Source organism: Orcinus orca, chromosome 15 (assembly GCF_937001465.1).
Source record: "Orcinus orca chromosome 15, mOrcOrc1.1, whole genome shotgun sequence".
NCBI classification, from domain to species: Eukaryota; Metazoa; Chordata; class Mammalia; order Artiodactyla; family Delphinidae; genus Orcinus; species Orcinus orca.
Genome location: NC_064573.1, coordinates 47,453,125 through 47,474,503, shown reverse-complemented (window position 1 = coordinate 47,474,503; position 21,379 = coordinate 47,453,125). Strand labels below are relative to the sequence as shown.

The window sequence follows — 21,379 nt, the reverse complement described above, 5'->3', positions numbered from 1 at the left end:
TACATACTATTGTAGAAGTAGGCAGGGGTCAGATCATGCCCAGCTCTATTGGCAAGACTAAGGAGTTTGAAAAAAGTTTCTAAGGGCAGCGGAAGGATATTCAACTGGAGAGTAATCTGACCTTGTTGATGTTTTTAAATGCTCATGCTGGCTGCTTTGTGGAGACTAGATGGGGGTACAGTGAAGGGTAAGGCTGGAAGAAGGAAGGTGGGGAACAAGAGAAGAAACTGGAAAACCTATTAGGATATGCAGTAGTATGTAGTCCAGGCAAGAAATGATGGTTGCTTTTACTAGAGTGGTGATAGGAAGAAGTGGATAGCTTTTGCAGGTAAAATGGACAGAAACTTGGTGATTGATTGGAAATGGATAGTGTGGAAGAAGGAATTATAAAGGATGTCAACCAGATTTTTGGCTTGAACAGTTGAATGGACGGTGATTCATATTCTGAGACGAACCTGGCTGCTGATTTGTGATACTTTTAACAAGCTTTGAAATAGTTTTCACAAATAATCTTCTTCCTGCTTTTCTAGTGTTATTTTTAATTTAGGTATGGATGTTGAATTTTATCACGGCTTTGTAGTTTTATCGTTTACTTTTTATTTTTACTATTTGATTGTTTTAGTTTGTACTATTTCAGTTGCCGGTATCAGAAATTCAAATCAAACTAATTTAAGCAAAAAAAAATAAATCTATTGAGTCAAGTATCCAAAGGGAACAGCGGTAAACCTTGCTTTCAGGTTCAACTATATGGCTGCTAGGGTATCAAACGATGTCAGCAGAACTGGTGTGTCTCTTCCTCCCTTTTTCTCCTTCTCTCTCCCCTTCTGTCTCTTGCTTCCTCTCCCTGTTACTTTCACCCTCAGACATAACATCTCTACGTGGTGGCTCCCAGAGAGCCCTAGGCTTCAGGCTGCCAGCTCTAGGTACAGCAGAAGGAATTATCTTATCTTCCAAACACTTCCAGTAAAACTTTAAGGATTTATCATTTGGCTAGGCTGGGTTTCATTATAGCCCCACCTAAAGACTCAGTATTTTTTCAAGAACAATTGAAGTTCTGTTCTTATCAGAAGGCCAAAAATAACAGATCTCCACTTACCCAGTGTAACATTTATATTAAAAGATTTACTTTTATTGATGTTCCTAAAACTCCTGGAATGAACCATACTATTTATGGTATATTGTTATTTTTCTGTACCTCTAGATTCTATTTATGAATATCATTTTGAATGGGCATCAGGTTTCCTAAGTGAAAATCATTAGTACTTTTTGCCAGATTTTAACATTGTTACGTAGCTTTCCCTAAAAGCATTAGGGGGACTTCCCTGGTGGCACAGTGGTTAAGAATCCACCTGACAATGCAGGGAACACGGGTTCGATCCCTGGTCCAGGAAGATCCCACATGCTGCGGAGCAACTAAGCCCGTGCGCCACAAATAATGAGCCCATGTGCTCCAACTGCTGAAGCCCGGGCGCCTAGAGCCCGTGCTCCGGAACAAAAGAAGCCACAGCAATAAGAAGCTCACACACCACAATGAAGTGTAGCCCCCGCTAGCCGCACTAGAGAAAGCCTGCGCACAGCAACGAAGACCCAACGCAGCCAAAAATCAATCAATCAAAATAATTTTAAAAAAGCATTAAGAATATTTCAATTTTGATCTGCACCATAGAATAATTTAAATAGCATAGGAAGTACCTATAACAGAAGATTAGAAAGAATTTATCCATGAACCTTCTAGGTCTGACACTTGCTTTTGAGGAATAGTTCTTTCCTGAAATTATCCCATGTTGGTTAGTGAGAGTGAGACTTCTATCTTTTCTTGAGTAAGTATGAGCAATTTTTAATTTTTCTAATCTGTCATCTTTTTTCAGTCAGGTTTTCAAATTTATTAACTTAGAATTTTTAAATTCCTACTTTTTCACATGTGCATATATTTATTTTATCCTTTCCTCCTCTTGGCTATATTAACTGAAATACTGCTTTTAATTATTTTTTTTAAAAAACGTATCTTGGGGAGTCTGCTGGTGGCCTATTGGTTAGGATTCTGGGCTTTCACTGCCGTGGTCCAGGTTCAATCCCTGGTCAGGGAACTGAGATCCCGCAAGCTGTTCAGTGCTGCCAAAAATAAAAAAAAAATTTTTTTAAATCTTAGTATTATTTATCAATTGTATTGTTTTCTCCCTAACCATTAATTTCTGCTTTTGCCTTACTTCACCTCTTAAGTTTAGCTTAAGTATTTTTATTCCTTTTTGATCTTCTTGAATGAATTCTTAATTTTTACTTGATTTTATAAAGTGAGATTATGAATTTTCTTCTGAGCTTAATTTCATCCACAGAAGACTTTAATATTAGAATTTTCATTATAAACATTTTCTAAATAGTCTGTTCTGACAGTTTTAATCACTTTATCAAGTCAAAAATTATTTAGGTGAGAGCTACATATTGTATTCTCTTGTGACCAATGAATTGAATTGGATTTATTTCAATTTTGGGAAAATACTGAGATTTTTTTTTGAGTCCTAATATATGTTAAAGTGTTATAATGTCCCATGGCTTGGTAGAAAGGCATATTCCCTGTAGGGTATAAAGTTCGACATGTGTGTATTAGGTGAGGGTGGGATGTGGGCGGGGAGGGTTGCTGATGTTGGATAGAATGGTAAGAGAAGGACTGTTGGATAAACGGACAGACTTGAAGTAAGGGAACAATAAGAGCAAAAGCCTTGATAAATTGTGTTTTACTTAACTGGAAGATGTAGTCTCAGATCTAGTTCTATATATTTAACTTGTTCTATATTTTTACTTCAATAATACTAATTCAAGCACACCTTTTTGCATAATTATATTGTATAAAACAGTACTAATACCACATTTGGTCACAAGGCAATCATAAAACACAAATGCCTCTTAAAATATTTACATTACCATTGTAATACAGAATTAAAATTCTCATAGATTACTCTTGAACCCCTGAGAAAAGGGTCATGTTTCCCAGAAGTCCCTATCTGAGAGCTACTACTCTTATACATTATTCTTTATTATTTTTTATCTTTATCTTTATTTTATATTATTTATTATTTTTTATCTTTATCTTTATTTTATATTATTCTTTTTTCCCACTTCCTTCCCAAGTGAAGGAGTGGAGAGTGGAGCAATAGTGATTCTTCTTGTTATATTCATGTTTGCATTGAGGTTTTCCTTATCACTGATGTAGCGTGAGGGCATTTGGTCTTTCTCTTGGCTACTTATGGCCCCTATTCCTTATCCCTCCAAATTGTGAGATTCATGGGAGAGCTTTCAGGATTTTTTCTACTTGACTTTCTATACTACTTCTCCTACCACCAGCACTGGTACTACCCATTCTATAAGGAATTCACATGTATTTCCAGCATCTTCTTTCATTTGGGTTAAATTTTTTCTTTATTGAGATAGTACTTCTTTAGGTGTACTGTATGAGATTAGGACACTCACGTAGTTTCAGCATTGGTGGTGTATTCTTCTAGTTTATACCTATTTGTCTTTACTTTGAGTTTGGGAAATGAACTTCCCGTAAGCCTATACCTATGCATCTATTTTCTTAGAAATCTCCTTTTCTCATTTTTATTGAAGGTTAAGGAAAAGCCTTTCTCCATAAGTCATATGTTAGAATAATTTGATTTTAGTGTTAAAACTGACAACTCGTTATGTTTTTTTAATGACTCAACAGGTTGGAATTCGAGGTGCTGATATAGTTGTGCTTGGGGTCGAAAAAAAATCTGTTGCCAAGCTTCAAGATGAAAGAATTGTGAGGAAAATTTGTGCCCTTGATGACCATGTCTGCATGGCTTTTGCAGGTACTTAGGGACCTACAATAATGATAGAGTATCTTGGTGTAGTAGGGTAACAGTTGGCCCCTCTGTAGCTGTTATGCAATATTTATACAACATATAGAGCTAAACTCCATTTTTTATTAAACATAAACAGTATGCCTTATATTTTTTGGGAAATCACAACTCTAAACCAGCATTTCTGATAATGAGCTTTAATAAAACATAAATGTTAAAAGAAATATATTACCTTAATTATAACTTTAGGTAGCTGTTTTCTTTTTAAACTTTTTACTTTGAAATAATTATACTTAGGAAGTTACAAAACAACACAGGGAAGTCCCCTTTACCCAGTTTCCTCCAAAGGTAACATCTTTAAAAACCAGTAAATTGACATTGGTACAAGCCACAGAGCTTATCCAGATTTCACCAGCTCTGTGTGCATTCATTTGCGTGCATTTGTGTGTGTGTGTGTGCGTGTGCGTGTGTGTGTGTGTGTGTAGGTTTAATAGATTTAACATGCGTACATTCATGTAGCCATCACCAAAATCAAGATATACAACTCTTTGGTCATCACAGGGCTACATCATGCTATTCCTCCTTCTTGTGTCTGACATCTGGCAACTACTAATCTATTCTCTGTCTGTGTAATTTTGCATGAGAATGTTGTATGAATAAAATCACGTGGTATATAACCTTTTCATATTGGCTTTTCTTGTTCAGCATAATTCCCTTGCAGTTCATCCAAGTTATTGCATATGTCATTACTCCATTGCTTTTTATTGCCAAATAGTATTCCATGGTACGAGATATACCACACTTTGCTAACAACTCACCAATTAAAGGACATTTGGATTATTTCCAATTTTTGCCTATTACAAATAAAGCTGGTGTGAACATTCATGTACAGGTTTTTGCGTTTTCATTTTTCTGGGATAAATGCTTGAGCACAGTTGCTGGGTCATATAATAATGCATGTTTAGTTTAATAAAAGACTGCCAAATTGTTTTCCAGAGAGGCTGTACTATTTTGCATTCTTGCTCACAATGTATGAATGATTCATTTTCTCTGCATCCTCATTAGCATTTGTGTTGTTACTATTTTTTATTTTAGACATTTGTATAGGTGTGTCGTGAAATCTCTTGTTGGATTTAATTTGCATTTGCCTCATAGCTAATGATGTTGAACATATTTTCATGTGTTTATTTGCCACTGTATAGCAAACAAGACATGTTTCTTGTCTTTTTTTTCTTTTTGCTCCTTTTCTAATTGTTTTTTTTTCAAAACCAAACTTTTGTATTGAAGTTTAAAAACTTTATTGAGCAAAAAATAGCCTTTACCTTACTATCTTATAAAAGGAATCATTTTGCCACAGAACAAGTCTGAATACATTTTAAAAGGTTGAAATCATACAAAGTATTTTTTCTGACCAAAATTGAATAAAACTAGAAATCAAGAGCAGAAGAAAAATGGAAAAATCCACAATATGTGGAAATTAAAGAGTACACCTAAAAAACCCCATGAATCAAAGAAGAAATCACAAGAGAAATTAGAGGATATCTTGAGACAAATGAAAATGAAAACACAACATACAAAACTTACGGGATGCAGCCAAAGGATTGCTAAGAGGAAAATTTATAGCTATAAATGCTTACATTAAAAAAAAGAGGGCTTCCCTGGTGGCGCAGTGGTTGAGAGTCCGCCTGCCAATGCAGGGGACACGGGTTTGTGCCCTGGTCCGGGAGGATCCCACATGTCGCGGAGCGGCTGGGCCCGTGAGCCACGGCCGCTCAGCCTGCACGTCTGGAGCCTGTGCTCTGCAACGGGAGAGGCCACAACAGTGAGGCCCGCGTACCGCAAAAAAAAAAAAAAAACAAAAGAAAGATTTCAATTTAGCAATCTTTTACATTAAGAACTAGTAAAAGAAGAACAAACTATAAACCCAAAGCCAGCAGAAGGAAGGAAATAATAAAGATTAGAGCAGAGATATGTAAAATAGAGAATAGAAAAACAATAGAGAAAAAGCAATGGACCCGAGATTTGGTTCTTTGAAAAGATCAACATTATGATAGTATTTTCAAGTTAAAGTTGTATAAATTTAAAAGCAACGGACTGAGGACTCATTTCTTCTATAGGTTGCCTATTTATAAAGAAAGCGAAATTGCAATTTTCAATGTATCTTTAAATAGAAGTGGTTCTCTTTTTCCTAGCCATTTAGTATTGATTTGTATAATTGCTAGTTCTTATGTTAAAATCAGACACATATACACAACTATGTTACTTGTATGGTTTGACAAATTTATCACTTATTTTTTTCCTTGAAGTAGTTACATTACTACTTTCTAAGTATGATACTTTTATTTTTCTGTAGTTTTGGACCATGTTTACAATGTAAAGGGGAAAACGGTACTTCAAAATCTCCTTTCTGATCATATTTTTAAGTTGAGTGAAGCTTTTAGTCTATAGGGTAGGATAAGTCAATCTGTTCCCATTTCTTTCTCTCAGATAACCTTTGCAAAGAGAAGAGAATCAGTTTCTCTTCTTTAACTGAGTATCTGATTATAATTCACACCCTACTCATGAATGTTAGAGTGTTAACAGCGGCATATTCTGACAACGTCTTCATTGTTGGTTACTGTTAAGTATCTTCAGGAGCTGACAGTTCTTCCAGGTTTGTAGAAACACATTTTGAAGTGGTGTGGAAGGGAAACAAGAGTCTGCGACTGCAGAAGACTGATGGTTATGTGGGAAAAGGCTGTTTCAGAGATTTTGTGAAAGAATTTTTTGGGCAATATGATATTAAGAGAGTGGAGAAAGAAAGAAAATGGTGATGGAAAGGTCAAATGCCAAAAAAGTCTGTAGTAGAAATGTTTGTAATTATTAGAATACATTTTAAGTTTTTGGTCAGTTTGTTTTTCTTTTGATAGGAACACCTTCTATCTCCTTATTAGAAGTGTTGAGAATTCATCACATGATGTTTTGGTATGACAAAAGCAAGATGAAGTTTTTTTTTTCTTTCTTTCTCTTTCTCTCTTTCTCTTTTTTGGCCACATGGTTTGTGGGATCTTAGTTCCCCGACCAGGGATTGAACCCGGGCCATCGGCAGTGGAAGCACAGAGTCCTAACCACTGGACCACCAGGGAATTCCCTTCTTTTTGTTTTAACATTCCTGATTTTCAAACCCCTAATCTTAGACAAAAGCTGAGAAGTGACATGTCACAGTTATACTGAATGCAGATTGAATTCTGTTTGATAATGAAGTAATACTCATTGTTTTCATAAGAAGAAATCCAGCTTACTTCATGGTTTAGGTAATAAGTATCTTGGTTCTGGAATTAGGATAGACCATCAACCTTTGAACAATCTGCCACTGATACCTTCTCAAAAAAGTTTTAAAACCTAATAATCAAACCAGCTACAGTTAAGTCCCCTACATATGAACCTTCGAGTTGAGAACTTTCAAAGATGCAAACGGGTCTTCACATGTCCAGTCACATAAGTTAGTTCACGTGTCTGGCGTACATTGTCATGTGCATGCATCCTCTACAAGTGGTTATGCTTTTATATACTTTACAGTACTGTATAGAGTACAGTAGTACAGTGTCTTTATTTCAAGCCCAGGATATCTGGAAGCAAGGGTAAAAGCAGCAGTGATGTAGCTGGTACTGCTGAAGAACTGAAGAGATTCTCAATGCAGGAAATGACAAGGGGATTTTCTTTATTTGACAAGGCGCTGTTAGTTTTTGAGGACAGGACCCGAACATAGAATGGTACATGAAAGTTGCAGCAGCCATTCAGAATGCAGTCCAGTGCTACCGTGTCATCTATGACAAGAAAAAAAGAGCTACTACCCAGACATCACTGGATCGTTTTTTCAAGCATGTAGATACAATTGAACCCAGCAAGGAACCAGAACCTGTGCCATCAACGTCAGGCGTGAGTGAAATTGCAGCTTGCCCTCCGTCTCCTATTGCTGACGATCCTTCAGCTCTACCATCCCCCACCTCCTCTCCCTCCTCCAGTCAGTAACTCTTCTTGCCTGTTCACTTGATGGCAGCCCCTGTATGCCAGCTGTTGTACTGTACTACTGTACTTTTCAAGGTACTGTACTGGAAGATTAAAAATGTTTTCTTTATTTTTAGTGTTTGTTTCTTATGTATTATTTGTGTGAAAAGTATTATAAACCTATTACAGTACAGTACTATGTAGCCAATTGTGTTCGTTGGGTACCTAGGCTAACTTTGTTGGACTTAGGAACAAATTGGACTTATGAATGCACTTTCGGAACAGAACTCGTTCGTATGTAGGGGACTTACTGTCCTGTGAATTAAACCGTTTTGATCTTTGGGAAATAGGTGACTTAACATTAGTGTTTAAACATTATTCCTTAAAACAATTTTCTTTAAAAAGTAAATAAGAATGGATCAGGGCTTCCCTGGTGGCGCAGTGGTTGAGAGTCCGCCTGCCGATGCAGGGGACACGGGTTCGTGCCCCGGTTCGGGAAGATCCCACATGCCGCGGAACGGCTGGGCCCGTGAGCCATGGCCGCTGAGCCTGCGCGTCCGGAGCCTGTGCTCCGCAACGGGAGAGGCCACAACAGTGAGAGGCCCGCGTACCACAAAAAAAAAAAACATATATTGGAAAAAACAAAGGATGTTACAAGAAAAATATCATGGTGGCCAAAACCCTTTTGACAAGAAAAAATGCCATCCTTTTTTTTGTAATGTATCGACTACTTTTATAGGACTGACTGCTGATGCAAGAGTAGTAATAAACAGAGCTCGTGTGGAGTGCCAGAGTCATAAGCTTACAGTTGAGGACCCAGTCACTGTAGAATATATAACTCGCTTCATAGCAACCTTAAAGCAGGTAAGCCAGTATTCCAACAGATTTCTTCAAGTTTTCTTCTTTTCCATCATTATGGGTCCTGTCATGGGAATACTACAGTCACTCCAACCATTTAGTCTATTAAAACATGCTAAATTCCTTATTATTTCTCACACTTAACTTCAAACTCACATTCTTATTCCAGTGGAGTGGATTGATTTGATATCAGAAATCTCAATCAATGTCAATTCTGAGAATTATATTAAATTTTAAAAAACGAGTAACCTTTTAAGGAGATATCTACAGTTGTACAGATTTCTACATCAGAGATGTAGCAGTAAAACACATGTTTTAAAGTTTTCCAAAGAAATACCCATGATTGTTTCACCTACAAAGCTAAACACAACTGATCAGGTTTAGATACGACTTCTTCTGAGTCCATGTGTAGAAACATGATTTTACATTTAGTATAATCATGATGTATACAAGTATTGTTTCATTTATTATCATTTTCTTTGTTCTTTAAATATGGCAACATCTCCTTATACTTACCATCCTTATGAACTATATAGTACTGTTTCTAGTTACTATCTGGTAATTATTTAGGTTGTTTCCAGTTTCTTTCCTTTTCTCCTTTTCTCTCTCTCTCTCTCTCTCTCTCTCTCTCTGCCTTTCTCTCTGTCTCTCTCTCAATTTGCTGCTTTAATAACATTACTCTATCTTTGTCACAGCTTTTGTTTTTCTTTTTTGAATTATATTGTTAAATTAATTTTCAGTATGGAATTACTAGATTAGAGATTGTAATTAGTTTTAAGACTCTTGTTATACGTAGCTAAATTGCTTTCTAAAAAGATTGAACAAATTTTTATTGTACAACTAGCAATGCATAAATACATCCCTGAAGAATCATCAGCATTGGGTTTTTCATTTTTCTTTTATTTTGCAAATAAGTATAACATAGTACTGTAATAGTTGTTTTAATTTGTATTTTATAATTAGTAGTAAGGTCAATTTTTTTCCACATGTTGGTATGCTATTTTCATTTCTCCCAGTGTAAACTATCTTTCCTTTTGACAGGCACTCTAGTAGTTAAGAATGTACTCCCAGGAGCCAGAATTTTGGGATTTAAATCCTGGCTTTGCTACTTCCTAGTTAATGCCTTGGGAAAACTATTTAGCCTGTTTTGCCTCAATTTTCTTATTTATAAAATGAATGTTACAATAATGTTTGTTGAATTACAGTATGGATTAAATGATTTAGTACATTTTAATGCATTTAGAATACTTCCTGGCATGGATTTTACCATTTGTCTACACAGATTTTTTAATAGGTTCTATATATTCTAGATAATAAAGTTTTAGATTACATAAATTTTTTTTTAATTTAATTCATGTTTCAAGAAAGTTCAACATTTTTATATTGTTCTGTTTTTCTTTTTTCTTTGCTTTGATTTCCCAGTAGTTAAAAGGTACTCACCAAAAAACAAGGTGCGGAACATTGTATATACAAGGCTCCCAAATGTGGATTTTAGGTTTTCTTTTGGAAATACAAAAGCTATTATGCGTGGAACATTTATAGAAATATACATTGTGAATCTGTAACAGTGGGGTTGCTACTGAGGAGGAGGCTGAGGCTCTGGGACAAAAGAGTTATCCCCATGTACACCTTTTGTTCTTTTAAATTATTTTAAGTTGTGCATATGTTACTTTTTCATTAAAAAGTGGTTGATTAGGACTTCCCTTGAGGTCCAGTGGTTACAACTCCACACTTCCAGTGCGGGGGGCGTGGGTTTGATCCTTGGTGGGGGAACTAAGTTCCCACATGCAGCACGGTGCAGCCAATACAAAACAAAACAAAAAAAGTGGTTAATTAAGCAAATAAGGTAAAAGTTTCTCTCCTCTAAAGTATATTTACAAAACATCTACTTCATACCTAGGTGTGAACTAGGAACATTAGGAAATACAGAGAAAAAAGACAAACCCTATTCTTTAAGAGTTTATATTGTGGACTTCCCTGGTGGTGCAGTGGTTAAGAATCTGCCTGCCAGTGCAGGGGACATGCGTTCGATCCCTCATCCAGGAAGATCCCACATGCTGCCGAGCAACTAAGCCCGTGCGCCACAACTACTGAGCCTGTGCTCTAGAGTCCGTGAGCCACATCTACTGAGCCTGCATGCCACAACTACTAAAGCCCACATGCCTAGAGCCTGTACTCCGCAACAAGAAAGGCCACCGTAATGAGAAGCCCATGCACCGCAACGAAGAGTAGCCACTGCTCACCACAGCTAGAGAAAGACCGTGCCTCAATGAAGACCCAACGCAGCCAAAAATAAAAATAAATTTATAAAAAATAAAAGTATGTTATTAAAAAAAAGAGTTTATGTTTTAACTCACTATTTGCATTCAAAATTTAAAGTGGTTTGGAATTCCCTGGCTGTCCAGTGGTTAGGACTCCATGCTTCCACTGCAGGGGGCCCGGGTTCAATCCCTGGTCTGGGAACTAAGATCCCACAAGCCATGAAGCCAAAAAAAAACCCCAAAAAACCCCGAAACTTAAAGTGGCCTATAAATATAGATATAATACAATTAAAATTTAAAAACAGATATGTAGACAAGTCCAAGAAGAAAGCTAGTATAAAGCTATCTCAAGCCATAGAGTTATATACAGTTCCTACAGTTGCCTACAAATGTAGTCCTGAGTTTTCTGCCAGGGCTGCCTCTCTGCACAACTTCTGTGGATGCCAGTCTCAGAATTAGTGTGAATTCCACTCCCTAGAGCACAAATTCAGAAAGTTCCTGGCACTAAAGTAAAAAGAAATACCATTGGTTTCCAGTGCCCCACTGTCAGTCAGGAAAAAACATTTTTTCTTCAAGAGAAACAGAGGTTCCTTGTCTTGGTACTGAAAGAAGTGTCTTAGTTGGGTTTTTATATAGAGATAACTTGGTATAGTGAACAGAATATACTTGATACTAATAGTATCAAGTAAGAATACTTGATAATAACAAAGTGTCCCTCACAGTAAACCAAGGACATGCTTCCAAAGCACAGCTCATTGAAATCAGCTTTATTGGGAACCAAAATGGTATGACATGCACAGTTCTCTGAAGTAAGAAAAAAGCTTAAAGTCTAGTTATGTTACCAAACTTACATAAGGCAACGAGAAAACAAATTTAAGACCATACATAAGAAACTTACGATTTTATTTTACATATCGTGTACATTTATTTCTTAAAATTTTCATCATGGATTGTGGTTAGTACAAAAAAAGGAAGAGGATCTTGAAATTATACACAATAGGAATTAATGAAGATCATATTATCAGGAATACTTTACTATTGGAATTTGTTATTTGATAAGTAATAGTGTTGTCCTTTCTTTAAAAGGCCTCATATAGAAAGTAGTCATGAAAACATTTTATTTTTCAGAAATATACTCAAAGCAATGGACGAAGACCTTTTGGTATTTCTGCCTTAATTGTAGGTTTTGACAATGATGGTATCCCAAGATTATATCAGACTGATCCCTCTGGTACTTATCATGCTTGGAAGGTGAGTCATGAATTTGTTAATGTATTTTAGAATTTGAGTAGGTGCTTTATCGCTTTCAGGCATGACAACAAATTATGTTGTACTAAAATATTGATGGTAGTATAAACTTTATGTAACAATTTAGTCAGAAACTATGATGGTTTTTGATGGATAAAGAAACACTTTGGTTTATTAATCACAGGATCTTTACTTTTGAAAAATGTGACAAACCAAATGTATATAAATGACAAATTAAGATAAATACCCAGTTTCTTTTCATCATTCATTCCTCCGTATTAGTAGGATGCTTGCTTTGAGTAGAAATAGTCTTTTTGTTTTCAGTAAAGAATTAAATGAGCTTTTAAATCTCATGGTGAAGTCTTTAATATATCCTCTATTCTAGGAGAGTCAAAGCACCCCAAACTATGAATCTATACCTATGTGTCAGTACCTGGCAGTTGTATCCACATAATTCCTGGAACATAGTTTGTTTTCCAGATAAGTTGTTACTCTTGTTTTAGTACCCAACTGCTAACTTTGTTTAATGGTAAACTCAAATCTAATACAAAAGTCTAGGGCTTAGGGAAACTAGTGACAGCTTGCAGAAGTGAATTTTTGTATATTCTCATATATAAGAATAAGACTGTATACTATAGAGTCTAAGTGATTTTGACTTTATTAAAAGTTTAAACACTCAGGCTTTAAATAATTTTATAGAGAGCTTTTTTACTGTTATTAAGGGCCAAATAAATTCATGGGAAATACTGCCTTGGTCTTTAAACCTGTATTAACTAAAGGATTTGATTTTAGCTTACCATACTCATAAGACAGTTATGAGTTAACCAGGCCAGTAAAACAGTGGATTATATTCTTGCCACAAAGATCTGAATACTTGCGTTATTAACTGCACATCTTAAAAAGCTATCTGGACACTCTAATTGGTAACCAGAAACTATGAATTTACCTGATGCAAATGCCAGACTTTTTTTCTGCCGGTTAGAAATCTTTTACAGGTACTAGATTTCATGTCCCTCTCAAATCTATGCCCTAAACAAAACAAATTATTACACTCAATCTTTCTCTAAATATTTTGAAGTCTGCCATCTTCTGTTTACATTTATCATTACATTCTGACCTTTAATTTCAATATCATAACAATTTCCAAGTTTACATAATTTTCTATTTTAATTTGGTTGCTCCCTGGGGGTTATATAGAGAAGCATTTTTATTTCATTTCAAGGTCAGTCAGGAAAATTATGGAAATTTTTTTAATTGTTGGGGATTTCATTTATCACTCAGGTCTGAAACTGCTGCTGTGGTACTGCAAGGCCACGTGGTGGAGGTGGGGAGGGTGTGAACAGCGTGAGCATGTGCACACACACACCTACACCCCGTTATCATCATTTTACTGATTTTACATGTTGTACTTTCTTATAAGATTTTGGTTGAAGGAAGCATTATGCAGCTTAAAAAAATCATCAATAACAAAAAAGTCTTGGAAACTTTAATTTTACGTATTTGGTAAGTAAGACTCAGGAGTTAAGTGATTTTTTTTTTTTTTTAAGTTCACTAGTTAATAGCAAAACTGGAATTAGAACTCAGGGTCTTCTGCTTGTTAGTCCAGTATTCTGTCCACTACTTCATGCTACTTCCCTAGGCCAAAGGATTCTCTATACATTTTATATAAATTCTGATATTCAGTCTTTAAAGGTGGAGTAAAATCTTCCAGTTTTATTTTTATTTGTGGGGGGGGCGCGCTATGGCACTTTAAACATAAGATCAAATTTTTTTGTTTGTTTGATTCTATGTTTTGTTTTTTTACTCTGACCTACTATACCACGTAGCCTGACAGGATGGTATAGAGGACTTGAGAACACAGCTCTGGTACCATGAGATGACAACACTGCAGTACTAGGCTGTAGCCTTACAGCGTACACATAGAGGACATGTGAAATAGATACTAGAGAGTTTTGCTTATTAGAGTAACATGATCTGATTTATATTTTTAAAGTATCTATCTCTTTTTTTTTTTTTGCGGTACGCGGGCCTCTCACTGTTGTGGCCTCTCCCGTTGCGGAGCACAGGCTCCGGACGCGCAGGCTCAGCGGCCATGGCTCACGGGCCCAGCTGCTCCACAGCATGTGGGATCCTCCCAGACCGGGGCACGAACCCGTGTCCCCTGCATCCGCAAGCAGACTCTCAACCACTGCGCCACCAGGGAAACCCTAAAAGTATCTCTTTTATTGAGAACAGATTGTAGGGTAGAAGCAGGCAAACAAGTTAGGGGACTCTTAATAATAATTCAGGCAAGACCAGATTTAGATCAGGGGCAGTGGCCAGTGAAAGGTGGGGATAGATCCAGTCTATTCTGTAAAGGAGGAGAACCCAGAAAGCAATATCCTGGATCCTTAAGTGAAAACAGTATTCTAAGAAGAGTTGATCAGCTGAGTCAGTGCCACTGATGGATCAAGTAAGAAGAGGACATGAAATGATTGAATTTGATAACAGGCAAGTCATTGGTGACTTTGGCAAGGACAGCTTGGATGGAGCGATGGTGAAGAGCTTATAAGGCCAAGTGTTTTGCTGTTGTAGGTAACACTTTAAAACAGGAACAAAGTTAATATGTTGTATATTTCAGAGCAGTGTTTCTCAAAGTGTATTTCTTTTGATGTTAATAGGTGTAATGTAAACAAGCTCTTTAAAGTTAATTAACTTTGAGAGATGTTTTTCTAAAGAAATTTAATAAATTTTGTTACGTTCTGCATCTTCTAAAAGGCATTATAAATATTCTAGAAGCAGCTAAAGTAGTAGTCTCCAAGATTACTTGAATTTGGAACCCTTTTATCATAAATCCTCTCTCCACTCTGGTATTCTTTGGAAAATATTTTAAAGGCCATTTAACCATCATTTTTAGGAAGTATATTAGGAAATGCTTTGGGGATCAGCATTTGTTGAAGGGAAGGGAACCAGATTAGGCCGAGGGAAAAGTTGGACTGCAGTGCAATCTCAATAAAGGCCTCATCAATCCCATGGGAAGCCCTGGATCTGGGGTAGCTCTTCAAAGTTTTTCCAAGTTGGGGTGAGGGGACTGGACATTAATAGCTCTTCATCAATCAGTCATTGGACTTGGGCCAACCCTAGATAGTACAAGACCTTAGATGAGGCAGCTCTTGTTAACAAAGGCACCTCTCAAAGAAAGTTAAGAGCTGAGGGCTGTGTGTCATTGGCACTTCCAGCAACTGTAGGAATAAGGCTTTCATTTCTGAAGGGAGGTGGGGCAGTATGTCACAGGATCTACTCAAAGGTGTATTCGTGAGTTATTGTTCTTGGCTCCTAACAACAGAGATGCGATGATTCTTCACACAGAAGGATTTATTTCTCCCACATTATGAGAAGGCTGAAATAGGCAGTTGCTGGTGTTTGTCTCTTTTATTATCTTAGTCTTTTCTCATGCTCTCAAGGTAGTTACTAGACCTCCAGCCAACATGTCTGCATAACAGGCAGCAAGGATTACTAGAAGTTTCACCCAGTTATTTCCACTTGTATATACCTTTTGGTAACAGAGGGTAGGACATGACATTTTTCAGCAGGCACATTGCCTAGAGTTCAGTTGCAAAGGAAGAATGGACATTGGGGTTGGCAGCTCATATTGTTTGCCACAGAAAATCGTCATTAATCTGGATAGGCAGGCAGGAAAAACACTGCAAACCCATCAGAGTCTGTTGAAGTGAGCTGGAGTGGGTGATCGGGTTGCAGGGAGGGTAGGGGCATGAGTGTGGCAAGAAGCAGCTAGATTTTAGGAAACCAGTCAAATAGGTTAAGAGTTAAAGAATTTTGACATCAGCAATCGGAACAGGTGGACAGGAACGTCACCAGGAATTTACAAGGTGACTTTTAAAGGCTCAGTGAGATTTTTGGACAAACCACTACCTCATGTACTTCCTCTCTGGGCAGCAACCAATTAGTTAACCAAAACAAACTAGAAGCTGATAAACTCCAAAGTCATACCAGGCTGAAGGCTTTACCTTTGATCTTAATGAAATTTCAAGGCCACAAAATCTGATTTAAAATTTCACAGCTATTTAGTTTAATCTTCTGAAATATAAAGGTATCAAAAAAGTTCTGTCAAGTAGCAGAATTATATACTCATGTAGTACAAAAGGTGTGTTTTCATTCTCACTTCCTAAAAGACTCCTTTGAGATCTCTTTCCAGTAATCATAATACCTACCAGTTGGAACTGAGACATCCCCCATTTCGTGCCAGAATCCTTCAGTGAAAGGATGGGCCTTTCTGCTGGTTCTTTTCTCTCTCTAGAGACATCACAGCAAGGGGCATGTGGCAGCATGGGGTATAGAGTTCAAAGCTTGGATTGGTGATTCCGTCTACTTGGTTTCAAAGCTCAGATCTTCTGCTTACCCGCTATATGATCTTGGGCAAGATTACTTAAGCCAGTGGTTCACAATGGGGGTGATTTTGTCCCATCTAAGGGACATTTGGCAATATCTAGAAACACATTTGGTTGTCACAGCTGAGGCCGGGGTGCTGCTGGCATCTAGTGGATAAAGGCTGCTAAACATCCTACAGTGCACAGGACAGCCCTCACGAGGGCAGAGCTATCCAGCCCAGGATGCCAACAGCGCTGAGGTTGAGAAGGCTCTTTTAACCCTGTATGAATTAGAGTAGTAACAGTTCCTATTTAATTGTTTTTGTGAAGGTTAAGATGAGATAATCCATGTAAAATGCTTAACATAGTGCCTGGCACATTAAGTGCTGTTAATATAAATTACTGTTATCATCATCATTATCATTACTATTACTGGATATTGAGACTAAATGGAAAGAACATGCCATATACTACTTGTAGTCATGCAGCCAGGAAAATGCATTTACCTCTTCCCTTCATTTGATGAAAATTTCTAAAGAACAAAGAAAAATGGGGCATGGAACAGAAGCAGCCTTTCTTGCTTATAGTCAAAGGATAATGAATCAGTAATTAGTATACTTAGCTAAGTTCTAAGAAAATGATGCACAGTCCTATCCACAGAAACAACTTTCTTCTTCACAGTGATGTCCTTTTTTTTCTTTTCTTCTTTTTTCATCATATTGCAAAGTTATGTCTCCTTTCCTCTTCACATCTTTTCGAGTTTCAACTCTTTTAATCTTTTCTGACTACTAAGGACTTGGGAGCCATTAAGGAAATAGAAAGCACTGGCCAGGAAAGCATTGGTATATTTGAAAGTCAGGCATTCCATCACCACAGATTATTCATATAGTAATCAGATGAGCTGTTGAAATGTTTGCTAAATCTTTGAACCTACAATCTTCATTTAGTAATTATGCTAAGAAATATTGGAGTAAGCTCTAAACCTCACTTAGTAACCATAAGTTCATTCATATTCCAGTGATATTAATAATTATCTTCTATCTTTCAAGGCAAATGCAATAGGTCGAAGTGCTAAAACTGTCCGAGAATTTCTAGAAAAGAATTACACAGAAGATGCTATAGCAAACGACAGTGAAGCTATCAAATTAGCAATAAGAGCTTTGCTGGAAGTAAGTGATCTAATAAAGCATATACAGAAAAGCATGTTTTTTCCCCTCATTCAGTCGCCTTTTAAAACAGAGACTTTCCTGAAGTAATTCTAAAATTGCACTTGTTTTACATTAGGTTGTCCAATCTGGTGGAAAAAACATTGAACTTGCTATAATAGGAAGAAAGCAACCTTTGAAGGTAAGTCATTAACCAAAGAGGAAAAAATATCTGTAGTATAAAGTATTTTGACAAAATTTAATATGTTGTTGACACCTGTGAATCTTTTATTATAAGCCTGAAACATCCATTAGCATCCACTGACACTATGATGACTTCTGTTTTGTTTCTGTAGCCTAATAGTCACTAATTTGTACATGCTTATTACACAAGCAGTTATCTATTCCTAGCCCTCTGGGAAGACCTAGATGTGCTGAGATCTATATATAGGCCTACCCCATTTAGTATATGTTCTTATAAGTAGGAACCCCTACTGAGTCAGTCCTATATAGGGTCAGTGTAGCATATTCCTTACAAAGATTCATTCCTGGCACCATATAGAGAACAGTTACTCTTCCTGTCTTTACATCTTCTGAAATCAAGATTAGCTTCTAGCCAGTGTCATTCCGCTGCCATTTATATAATTGTTGGCCCTCTAGGCTTCTAACACAATGTTATCCTTCATTATGTCAAAAAAACACCCTTGGGCTTCCCTGGTGGCGCAGTGGTTGAGAGTCCGCCTGCCGATGCAGGGGACGCGGGTTTGTGTCCCGGTCTGGGAGGATCCCGCGTGCCGCGGAGCGGCTGGGCCCGTGAGCCATGGCTGCTGAGCCTGCGCGTCCGGAACCTGTGCTCCGCAACGGGAGAGGCCACAGCAGTGAGAGGCCCGCGTACCGCAAAAAAAAACACAACAAAAAAAAACCCCACCCTTTCTTGATTGCCTACTGGTTTTTATCTATTTTCTCTACTTTTCATTTATGAGTGCCTTGAGCTTATGTAAGACTTGCATTTTAATATCTAGTGTGATAATCTTTCCATATTTCTTTATGGCAAGTCTAGCATTATTATTTGTACACCTTTTGTCAGCCACTATGTGTTAAAACTGCTAGACTGCAAAATAAAGTATTCAGAACGCTGTGATAAATTGTTCCAAATATTGTGATAGAGGACTCATTGGCTAAAGAACATTTGAAATGTGGTTCACTATTGTTCATTAGGTAGAGCTTCACACTGTTTGCTAACTAGCTGTCCTTTAGCTGAGAGTATACAAAAGCACTTGCATGGGAAACTATATGAAAAGTGCGCTAAAAAGGATTATTTTACATATAACTTTTGTTTTAAAGAAAATATTTCAAGGGGAAATAATGTTAAAATCAGTGCTGTGTGGAGTAGTGGTTTTTGCTTTTGTTTTTGTTTTCTTGACAGTTTTTTTGTTGTTGTTATTGTTGTTTTGACACCAATGGATGGGGATGCAAGGAGAGTGCAGGAGCAAGTTTCAATGAATTAGAGAAATGGGGACAGGGTAGTTGGGTCTGCCTCTGCAAGGACATAATAACCAGGGTGCTGAGCACAGAGTATGGAGATAGGAACTGGGTCAGGTTGTCACCCCTGCTGCCAAGGACTCAGGGACAGATGTGCCAACACCACAGGGACACAGAACCACTGAGTCCAGAGTCACCTCTCCAGCCCCATCACATACATATGTACACACCTGGACAGACACACACACAGATATACATATCGTTTTATTTATGAGTGGTAGAATGGTATGTGTACTGGCACCAAAGTTACACTATCTTTCCACATGATATTTCACAATAGGCTGTGTAGTGAATAGAGCCTGTGCTTTGGAATTGGATAGATCTGGGTTTAATTTCCAGCAGATACATTTGTTTAACCATATGATCTGGAGCAAGTTGCTCCCAACTTTGATTTTAAATAAAATAAAATTGATTTAAATAAAATAAAAACTGTTTTGCTCTCTACTCAGTAGCTGTAAACAAAGCACAGTGTAAATCATCATTTTCCTGCCTTTGGCTAGTCCATGACCTGACAAGATAGACAAACCTTTTCAAGAATCACAGTGGGGTAGGGATAGGAGTTCAGTAATGAGTTATTTGCTCATGAATAGAACAAGCCTCGCATAAAAATGTTTTCAGAGTTATCATATATAGGATATGTAATGCAATGTCGCATTTGCCCAGCTTTCTATATTAGCACACGAGAGTGGAAATGTCATAGAGTTCTGGTTTTGTCCATAATTGTTACAAGTATGTTGCTTTTGAACCTTGTGAAATATTTCATTATATATTTGAAGTTATAAAATATAATGTTATAAATAGAACATAAAAATTTATAAAATATAATTGGGTTCCTTCACATTATAAATATTTAGAAATTATTGCTATAATTGAAGTTTGCTTTTTAAATTTTTTTCTCTTTTCAGATGTTTAGTGCCAAAGAAATTGAATTACAAGTAAATGAAACAGGAAAGAAAAAGGAAGAAGCAAAGAAGAAAAAATCAAAGAAGACTGCCTAATTCTTAGGATAAACCCTGGGAGCTTTTAATATTTTGTTGTGCTCCTTAGAATTATTTAGTGAAATTTTAAGGAAATAAGTTAATTTGCAACATTACATTTAGTAGTTACGTGTTGTTTTGAGAATGCCATATTTGTGGCTGTCTTCAGTCTATTACATGGACAAACATACATTAGTATGAAGATTTTCTTTGAAAAGAGAGTTCAGTAATTGTTGAAAGCAGTCAAGATTTTACATAAGCCCGAGACTATATAACTTGCCTTGTATGTTACTTTTTTCATACATGCAAATTTAATTAATAAAAATGTTTAATTAAAAATTAATAATTTGGTGCCATTTGAGCATAGACTGTCAGTTAAAGATAGCTATTCCAAAATAAACTGAATATACTACTGACTTGCATTTCTAGATGAATGATAAAAACATCCTTGTGTTGGTGAATTGCCAAAATTTTGTCAGAGCCTTTTAAAAAAATTTTTAAATATTTTGTTATATTTATTTTACCTTTGTTATTTTATAAGTTGCAGTACAGTCATCCCTTGGTATCCAAGGGGGATTGGTTCCGGGACCCCTTGTGGATACCGAAATACGCAGATGCTCAAGTCCCTTATACAAAATGGCACAGTATTTGCATTAACCTATACACATCCTCTTGTATACTTTATATTTTCTTCCACTTTTATTGAGATATAATTGACATACAGCACTGTATAAGTTTAAGGAGTACAGCATAATGATTTGATTTAGAAACATCATGAAGTGATTATCACAATAAGTTTAGTGGACATCATCTCATATAGATGCAAAATGAAATAAACAGAAAATAATTCTATTTCTTGTGGAGAACTCTTAGGATTTGCTCTCTTAACAACTTTCATATATAACGTACAACAGCATGAATTACATTTACCATGTTGTACATTACATCCCTAGTACTTATTTATCTTATGCCTGGAAGTTTTTGCCTTTTGACTGCCTTCATCCAATTGCCCCTTCCTCCAACCTCTGCCTCTGGGAACCACAAATCTGATCTCTTGAGTGAGTTTGTTTGTTTTTTCTTTTTTTTTAATTTGTTTAGTTTATTTTTAGCTGCGTTGGGTCTCTGTTGCTGTGCACGGGCTTTCTCTAGTTGCAGCGAGCGGGGGCTACGCTTCGT

General features: G+C 36.7%; 1 protein-coding gene across 1 annotated transcript in view; it reads left to right on the top strand.

The window, feature by feature from the left end:
- PSMA8 (proteasome 20S subunit alpha 8) overlaps positions 1-21,164 on the top strand; it is a 32,042-nt gene extending 10,878 nt beyond the window's left edge. The window contains exons 2-7 of the mRNA XM_004273735.3: positions 3,701-3,827; positions 8,545-8,669; positions 12,053-12,175; positions 17,589-17,708; positions 17,824-17,886; positions 20,132-21,164. Of these exons, the coding sequence (XP_004273783.2) occupies positions 3,701-3,827; positions 8,545-8,669; positions 12,053-12,175; positions 17,589-17,708; positions 17,824-17,886; positions 20,132-20,224 (651 nt within the window). The 3' untranslated portion in view covers positions 20,225-21,164. The remainder of the gene's footprint in view (positions 1-3,700; positions 3,828-8,544; positions 8,670-12,052; positions 12,176-17,588; positions 17,709-17,823; positions 17,887-20,131) is intronic.
- Positions 21,165-21,379: the final 215 nt, after the last annotated feature.